Below are 10,009 nucleotides of genomic sequence, written 5' to 3'. Positions count from 1 at the left end.
TACATTGCGCCCGGCTGGCCAAACCCTCCTCTAACCCGGACGACATTGGGCAAATTGTGCGCCGCTTCAAGGGTCTCCTGGTTGCGGCCGGCTGCAACAAAGCCCGGGATTGAACCCGGGTCTGTAGTGACGCCTCAAGCACTGCGATGCAGTGCATTAAACCTCTGCGCCACTGAGTCGGCCTAATTTAAGAGTTTTGAACAAATTCATTTCTTTAAAAATGAAGGAGAAGCAAGAGAGAGAGGGGGAGAGAGAGAGGTGACAACGATGTAGACTGTGTGTAGTGGTTATAATATGAAGGTTTGGCTTGGAAAGGTTTGTTCACCTGGTCACAGACAGCTGATGTGTTATACACTGAAGTTCACAAGCGAAGGGAAAAGGTGAGAGGAGGAGAGTGTGTAGTTGCGAGAAGGATTTATACAATGAGCAAAATGATCATGCTGTTTGTATGTGGCTGCTATGACAGTGAACTGTGTTTGCGTGTGATCAGGGGTGTATCCATTCCGCCAATTCTGTTGAAAAACATTTCTTAAACGGAAGCAAACAGAACCAAACGGGGATAAACATACCTGAATTTGTCCAGTAGAAACTCTCGTTTGCACCTATATCAGCTAGATGCAGGCAAGAGTGTCCAAGGTAGCATTGAATCTGTCACTGTCATTCTCTCGACCTATGCACTTACGTTGTAAACTTTCATTCATTGGCTAGGTTGTAGCAACCTCATGATGAGATATAAGGAAAATAAGAGCATTGTGTATTAGCCTAAACTTAGCGTTGTTACATTGAGCTGGGTGAATGGAATATGAATGATATACTGTAATAGACTGTATACTGTAATAGATATACTGTAATAGAAATAAGGCCATGCTCATAGTAAAAATAATTGTCCTCCCTCATCTTAAATGTCACCGACCGCCACTGGTGTGGGGACTATTATTGATGGCATAAGTAGCTGATTGCTGACCTACACTCTTTTGATGTTATGACTACCCTCGCATTGATCAATTCCCCCACCTACATTCAAAGGTCTTGGGTGAAACAAACCATTATTGATTGAAGAGCTAGGAGTGACAACTGTTTTGCCTTTGTGTGATAGAATCCTGCTCAGCTCCCAGCACTCAGAGACAAATAGTTATTTTAAAAGGTCACATGCAAATTAGTTGAGTCCTCTGTAAAACTTTACAATGCAATTGTAAAAGTCTACCAAACAATCATGTGACGGTAACGGAAATTCCTTTGGCAAGCAATCACATCTTTCAGTTAGGCAACAACCCTTCTTTCAGTTAGGCAACAACCCTTCTTTCAGTTAGACAGCAACACTTCTTTCAGTTAGGCAGCAACACTTCTTTCAGTTAGGCAGCAACACATCTTTCAGTTAGGCAGCAACACATCTTTCAGTTAGACAGCAACACATCTTTCGTTGGGCAGCAACACTTCTTTCAGTTAGGCAGCAACACATCTTTCAGTTAGGCAACAACCCTTCTTTCCGTTAGGCAGCAACACATCTTTCGTTGGGCAGCAACACTTCTTTCAGTTAGGCAGCAACACATCTTTCAGTTAGGCAGCAACACATCTTTCAGTTTGGCAGCAACAAATCAAATCAAATCAAATGTATTTATATAGCCCTTCGTACATCAGCTGATATCTTAAAGTGCTGTACAGAAACCCAGCCTAAAACCCCAAACAGCAAGCAATGCAGGTATAGAAGCACGGTGGCTAGGAAAAACTCCTTAGAAAGGCCAAAACTTAGGAAGAAAACCTAGAGAGGAACCAGGCTATGTGGGGTGGCCAGTCCTCTTCTGGCTGTGCCGGGTGGAGATTATAACAGAACATGGCCAAGATGTTCAAATGTTCATAAATGACCAGCATGGTCGAATAATAACAAGGCAGAACATCAGCAACATCAGCAACACATCTTCAGCAACACATCTTCAGCAACACATCTTCAGCAACACATCTTTCAGTTTGGCAGCATACTGCATTGTAGATTTTCTGAATGGCATGGAGATGATCAATGTTGGTATATTTATTATCTGCGTTTGGTCCTAACAAAATTGACTTATTGGAGTCCCCCAAAATCGTTATTACTTTTACCACATGAAAAGGGGCTTTGGATTGTTCTACCATTGAATGATGAACATTTTTTCTGCAAGTGTCTTCACTTTTTTTAGTGTTTTTTTTTACAGTTATTTGTCTAGTGGTTTTACTGAGCTCTATTGAACCAACCACACTGTTCTAACATGACAGCAAACCCAGACTGGAGCCTAGTTGTAGACAGACCATTCATTATTTTGTGTGTCTTCGCCCCACTTTTCTCCCCGTGTTCACCATTGAATCTTGTGAACTGAAAAGGAAAAAAACAATCTCTAATCATTGTTCTATTTGCTGCCTATGTTACCATAGGAACCAAACACAACTCATCCAGATGACCTCTAAATAGAGCACAGCAGTCCCTCCCACAACCATGAAATCCTCAATGGCCTTCTTTAACTCATTGTTACCTCAAGAAAGATAGTTTTTCTGAATAAGAGGATGCTGCCTAGTGGTTAGAGGGGAGGGGGCCAGGTAGCCTAGTGGTTAGAGGGGGGGGGGCAGGTAGCCTTCTTAATGAAGTCAACTATAGGCAACGTAGGTGGAAAATCACGTTAATTTGTATGCTGAATAAATTATCTCTTTAAAATGGCATAGTTTGTCTTTGAAACAACTAAACGAGCTGAAAATAGCATAGTTTGTCTTTGAATCAAGATGAAACGAGATGAAAATAGCATAGTTTGTCTTTGAAACAAGACGAAACGAGATGAAAATAGCATAGTTTGTCTTTGGAACAAGACGAAACGAGATGAAAATGCATAGTTTGTCTGAAAACGAGTCACGAAGTATTCCCCACATGGAAGTTTTTTGTCTGTGTTGGTACATATCTGGCTATCCAGAATCATAAAAACTCATTGACTTGTGCGCATTGTTTCTGTGACGTTATCAACTAATCCATCTATAGCACCAAACTGGAATTAAAGTCATCACACAAGGCTGGTGTATCAATGTCGCACTGTGGTGTGATCTGGTTGTACGAGTGGAGATATCTAGTAGGTGTGACTTTGTTATGGACCTTCCTTGGGGTGTGTGTGAGTGAAACATGTGTTCATGTGAATAATCTGAATGATATGTTTTATAGCCCGACTGTAGTCACCTGCTCTGATGTGAATAATCTGAATGATATGTTTTATAGCCCGACTGTAGTCACCTACTCTGATGTGAATAATCTGAATGAGATGTTTTATAGCCCGACTGTAGTCACCTGCTCTGATGTGAATAATCTGAATGATGTGTTTTATAGCCCGACTGTAGTCACCTGCTCTGATGTGAATAATCTGAATGATATGTTTTATAGCCCGACTGTAGTCACCTGCTCTGATGTGAATAATCTGAATGATATGTTTTATAGCCCGACTGTAGTCACCTGCTCTGATGTGAATAATCTGAATGATATGTTTTATAGCCCGACTGTAGTCACCTGCTCTGATGTGAATAATCTGAATGAGATGTTTTATAGCCCGACTGTAGTCACCTGCTCTGATGTGAATAATCTGAATGATATGTTTTATAGCCTCTGACTGAATGAGATGTTTAGTCACCTGCTCTGATGTGAATAATCTGAATGAGATGTTTTATAGCCCGACTGTAGTCACCTGCTCTGATGTGAATAATCTGAATGATATGTTTTATAGCCCGACTGTAGTCACCTGCTCTGATGTGAATAATCTGAATGATATGTTTTATAGCCCGACTGTAGTCACCTGCTCTGATGTGAATAATCTGAATGATATGTTTTATAGCCCGACTGTAGTCACCTGCTCTGATGTGAATAATCTGAATGATGTGTTTTATAGCCCGACTGTAGTCACCTGCTCTGATGTGAATAATCTGAATGATGTGTTTTATAGCCCGACTGTAGTCACCTGCTCTGATCTGAATGATGTGTTTTATAGCCCGACTGTAGTCACCTGCTCTGATGTGAATAATCTAAAGGATGTGTTTTAACACCAGACAATGTATCTATATGCAGTGCTGGAAAAAGTACCCAATTGAGTAAAAGTAAAGACACCTTAATAGAAAATGACTCAAGTAAAAGTCACTCAGTAAAATACTACCTGAGTAAAAGTATTTAGTTTTAAATATACTTAAGTATCAAAACTATATGTAATTGCTAAAATATACTTAAGTATCAAAAGTAAAGGTATAAATCATTTAAAATAAATAATATAAATCAAACCAGACGGCACAATTTTCATGTTTTTTAAATCTACGGATAGCCGGGGGCACACCAACACTAATTCACAATCGAAGAGTTTGTGTTTAGTGAGTCCACCAGATCAGAGGCAGTAGGGATGACCAGGGATTTTTTTCTTGCTAAGTACGTGAATTTGACCATTTCCCTGTTCTGCTAAGCATTCAAAATGCAACGAGTACTTTTAGGTGTCAGGGAAAATGTATGGAGTAAAAAGTCCATCATTTTCTTTAGGAATGTATTGGAGTAAAAGTTGCCCAAAACACAAATAGTAAAGTGAAGTACAGATACCACAAAAAACTACTTAAGTAGTACTTTATAGTATTTTTTCTTAAGTACTCTACACCCTATTCCCTATGTAATGCCATACTTTGGACCAGGGATCATTCAGGACTTACTATTTCTGTATCATCACATTGCCACATGACCCACAGTTTTATGTTTACTATCTCTGTGCTTATCAGTAGGCAAGTAGACATGTTTACTATCTCTGTGCGTATCAGTGGGCAAGTAGACATGTTTACAATCTCTGTGCTTATCAGTGGGCAAGTAGACATGTTTCTGTGTGTCCTGCAAAGGTATAGCTCTTCCCTCTCTATCTGTGTGTGTGTGTTCGTGTGTGTTTGTGTGTGTTGTCACTTTCTCTCGTGAACACAACACCATCCGTCATACCCTTCTCTATGCCCCCCCCTGCCTCTTCCCCCTTGCAGAGAGGCTTCCTTAGATCCACCAAACGTCCCGGTCTCCCTTCCCTCCCTTCCCTCCCTGGCACTTCCTTAGACACACCAAATGCCACCCTGTCTCCTTTCTCTCCCTGGCCCTCCCCAGAATGGTCCCCTCAGACAAACCCTAGATACAAACTTCAACACGACACACACACTGCACTCTGTGGTTAGAGTGGTGGAGAGGGGCATCTTGCCATGAGGGTCTTCATCGCCTTCGATGGTTCCTGTGAGCCTTTTGACGTCTCTCCTGACCAGACCGTGGGGAGCGTAAAACTGATGGTCAAGGTAATTAAACCTCTAAAAGAGGCCCTTGTTAAGTACTGTAGTTATCTGGTAATATAGCAGTGTTTACTCCCCTCTCTCTGTTTGTACAGCTATGGGAAAGGAAGATGATTCGAAGAAGCAATTTGTTAATTTGGCTGGTGTCAAGTAAAGTATGTGACTAATACTTACAGTAGGAGACATGTGATGGGGTGATAGTACCTACAGTAGGAGACATGGTTATGTGATGGGGCGATAGTACTTACAGTAGGAGACATGGTTATGTGATGGGGCGATAGTACTTACAGTAGGAGACATGTGATGGGGCGATAGTACCTACAGTAGGAGACATGGTTATGTGATGGGGCGATAGTACTTACAGTAGGAGACATGTGATGGGGTGATAGTACCTACAGTAGGAGACAAGGTTATGTGATGGGGCGATAGTACTTACAGTAGGAGACATGTGATGGGGTGATAGTACTTACAGTAGGAGACATGTGATGGGGCGATAGTACCTACAGTAGGAGACATGGTTATGTGATGGGGCGATAGTACTTACAGTAGGAGACATGTGATGGGGTGATAGTACCTACAGTAGGAGACATGGTTATGTGATGGGGTGATAGTACTTACAGTAGGAGACATGTGATGGGGTGATAGTACTTACAGTAGGAGACATGTGATGGGGCGATAGTACTTACAGTAGGAGACATGGTTATGTGATGGGGCGATAGTACTTACAGTAGGAGACACGTGATGGGGCGATAGTACTTACAATAGGAGACAAGGTTATGTGATGGGGTGATAGTACTTACAGTAGGAGACATGGTTATGTGAATGGGCGATAGTACTTACAGTAGGAGACATGGTTATGTGATGGGGTGATAGTACTTACAGTAGGAGACATGTGATGGGGTGATAGTACCTACAGTAGGAGACATGGTTATGTGATGGGGCGATAGTACTTACAGTAGGAGACATGTGATGGGGCGATAGTACTTACAGTAGGAGACATGTGATGGGGCGATAGTACTTACAGTAGGAGACGTGATGGGACGGTAGTACTTACAGTAGGAGACATGGTTATGTGATGGGGCGATAGTACTTACAGTAAGAGACATGGTTATGTGATGGGGCGATAGTACTTACAGTAGGAGACATGGTTATGTGATGGGGCGATAGTACTTACAGTAGAGGTCATGTGATGGGGTGATAGTACCTACAGTAGGAGACATGGTTATGTGATGGGGCGATAGTACTTACAGTAGGAGACGTGATGGGGCGATAGTACTTACAGTAGGAGACATGTGATGGGGTGATAGTACCTACAGTAGGAGACATGGTTATGTGAATGGGCGATAGTACTTACAGTAGGAGACATGGTTATGTGATGGGGCGATAGTACTTACAGTAGGAGACATGGTTATGTGATGGGGCGATAGTACTTACAGTAGAGGTCATGTGATGGGGTGATAGTACTTACAGTAGGAGACATGGTTATGTGATGGGGCGATAGTACTTACAGTAGGAGACGTGATGGGGTGATAGTACTTACAATAGGAGACAAGGTTATGTGATGGGGCGATAGTACTTACAGTAGGAGACATGTGATGGGGTGATAGTACTTACAGTAGGAGACATGTGATGGGGCGATAGTACCTACAGTAGGAGACATGGTTATGGTTATGTGATGGGGCGATAGTACCTACAGTAGGAGACATGTGATGGGGCGATAGTACCTACAGTAGGAGACATGGTTATGTGATGGGGTGATAGTACTTACAGTAGGAGACATGTGATGGGGCGATAGTAGCTACTGTAGGAGAGAGACATGGTTATGTGATGGGGTGATAGTACCCACAGTAGGAGACATGTGATGGGGTGATAGTACATACAGTAGGAGACATGTGATGGGGTGATAGTACCTACAGTAGGAGACATGTGATGGGGTGATAGTACCTACAGTAGGAGACATGTGATGGGGTGATAGTACCTAACGTAGGAGACATGTGATGGGGCGATAGTACCTACAGTAGGAGACATGGTTATGTGATGGGGCGATAGTACCTACAGTAGGAGACATGTGATGGGGTGATAGTACCTACAGTAGGAGACATGGTTATGTGATGGGGCGATAGTTCCTACAGTAGGAGACATGTGATCGGGTGATAGTACCTACAGTAGGAGACATGTGATGGGGCGATAGTACCTACAGTAGGAGACATGGTTATGTGATGGGGCGATAGTACCTACAGTAGGAGACATGGTTATGTGATGGGGTGATAGTACTTACAGTAAGAGACATGGTTATGTGATGGGGTGATAGTACCTACAGTAAGAGACATGGTTATGTGATGGGGTGATAGTACCTACAGTAAGAGACATGGTTATGTGATGGGGTGATAGTACCTACAGTAGGAGGCATGTGATGGGGTGATAGTACCTACAGTAGGAGACATGGTTATGTGATGGGGCGATAGTACTTACAGTAGGAGACATGTGATGGGGCGATAGTACATACAGTAAGAGACATGGTTATGTGATGGGGTGATAGTACTTACAGTAAGAGACATGGTTATGTGATGGGGTGATAGTACTTACAGTAAGAGACATGGTTATGTGATGGGGTGATAGTACCTACAGTAGGAGACATGTGATGGGGTGATAGTACCTACAGTAGGAGACATGTGATGGGGCGATAGTACCTACAGTAGGAGACATGTGATGGGGTGATAGTACCTACAGTAGGAGACATGTGATGGGGTGATAGTACATACAGTAGGAGACATGTGATGGGGTGATAGTACCTACAGTAGGAGACATGTGATGGGGCGATAGTACCTACAGTAGGAGACATGTGATGGGGTGATAGTACCTACAGTAGGAGACATGTGATGGGGCGATAGTACCTACAGTAGGAGACATGTGATGGGGTGATAGTACCTACAGTAGGAGACATGTGATGGGGTGATAGTACTTACAGTAGGAGACATGGTTATGTGATGGGATTGAAATTATGATAATCAACTATGTTTACGTAGATTTTGTTGTCTATTTTACTATTATAAACTGGGTGGTTCGAGCCCGAATGCTGATTGGCTGACAGCCGTGGTATTTCACTGGTATGACAAAACATACATTTTTACTGCTCTAATTACATTGGTAACCAGTTTATAATAGCAATAAGGCACCTCGGGCTTCCCGAGTGGCGCAGTGGTCTAAGGCACTGCGTAGTACTAGCTGTGCCACTAGAGATCCTGGTTCAAGTCCAGGCTCTGTCGCAGCCGGCCGTGACTGGGAGACCCATGGGGTGGCGCACAATTGGCCCAGCGTCATCCGGGTTAGTGGAGGGTTTGGCCGGCAGGGGTGTTCTTGTCCCATCAGCACCAGGCGCAGTGCACGCAGCAGTGCACCCTGACACGGTCGACGCGGCTGGCTTCCAGGCATGGTGACATGAAGCAGTGTGGCTTGGCTTGGCTGGGTTATGTTTCGGAGGACACACGGCTCTCGCCTCTCCCAAGTCCATATGGGAGTTGTAGCAATGGGACAAGACTGTAACTACCAATTGGATACCACTAAATTGGAAAAAAAAAAGAAGTCACCTTGGGGGTTTGTGGTATATGGCCAATATACCTCTGCGTTGCATTGTGCCTAAGAACAGCCCTTGGCCGTGGTATATTGGCCATATACCACACCTCCTTGGGCCTTATTTCTTAATTGTACACAATTGGACACTTTTAATATTATTGTATGGTAAACATTGACATCTGTCTGTGTGGGACACCCTCCATTACGGCTCCATCAGTGTTGAGCCCTCTCACTCTGATTGTATGGGACACTCAATTACGGCTCCTTGTGTTTCCAATCTTCTTCCTCTGGCAGGATTACTTCCACGTGCAACTGTCAGACGACAAGCAGGTGAGGCACTTCCTGGAGCTGAGCTTTGCTGGTGCCATCCTTCGGGACAACTGGGTCCTGACAGACGTTGGCATCACCCCTAGCAGTGCCATCTGCTGCCTGCTGAAGGTACCAGCCGAACACCAAGCTGTTTCTACCCGTGCTTGAAAATGCATATCAAAGTGAGCTGGTTATTGCTTGAAACAGCTTCATACTATCATTAACATAAAGTGTTTCAGATATAGTGTGGTAATATATAGTATGGTGATATATATAGCATGGTAATATATAGTGTGGTAATATATAGTATGGTTATATAGCATGGTTATATATATTATGGTGATATAGAGTGTGGTAATATATAGTATGGTTATATAGTATGATTATATATATTATGATGATATAGAGTGTGGTAATATATAGTATGGTGATATAGTATGGTTAAATAGTATGGTTATATAGTATGATTATATATATTATGGTGATATAGAGTGTGGCAATATATAGTATGGTGATATAGTATGGTTAAATAGTATGGTTATATAGTATGATTATATAGTATGGTGATATAGTATGATTATATAGTATGAAATATAGTATATAGTATGATTAGGTGATTTAGTTCATTCAAACAGGTGCCATTAATACAGGTAACGAGTGGAGGACAGAGGAGCCTCTTAAAGAAGTTACGGGTCTGTGAGAGCCAGAAATCTTGCTTGTTTGTAGGTGACCAAATACTTATTTTCCACCATAATTTGCAAATAAATTCCTTAAAAATCCTACAATGTGATTTTTCTCATTTTGTCTGTCATAGTTGAAGTGTACCTGATGAAAATTA

General features: G+C 42.5%; 1 protein-coding gene across 3 annotated transcripts in view; it reads left to right on the top strand.

Moving 5' to 3' along the window:
* Positions 1-5,097: 5,097 nt before the first annotated feature.
* The window catches only part of LOC127910690 (protein ANKUB1-like), an 82,983-nt gene continuing 78,071 nt past the window's right edge, over positions 5,098-10,009 (top strand). The window contains exons 1-2 of one of the 3 annotated variants that reach the window (XM_052475397.1): positions 5,098-5,295; positions 9,157-9,300. In XM_052475397.1, the coding sequence (XP_052331357.1) occupies positions 5,206-5,295; positions 9,157-9,300 (234 nt within the window). In that variant the 5' untranslated portion in view covers positions 5,098-5,205. The remainder of the gene's footprint in view (positions 5,296-9,156; positions 9,301-10,009) is intronic. The other 2 variants (XM_052475398.1, XR_008075769.1) reach the window with 2 other exon arrangements.

The sequence above is a fragment of the Oncorhynchus keta genome, chromosome 22 (assembly GCF_023373465.1).
Source record: "Oncorhynchus keta strain PuntledgeMale-10-30-2019 chromosome 22, Oket_V2, whole genome shotgun sequence".
NCBI lineage: Eukaryota > Metazoa > Chordata > Actinopteri > Salmoniformes > Salmonidae > Oncorhynchus > Oncorhynchus keta.
Note: the sequence above shows the minus strand (reverse complement) of the source record. Positions and strands in the feature narration are given on the sequence as shown.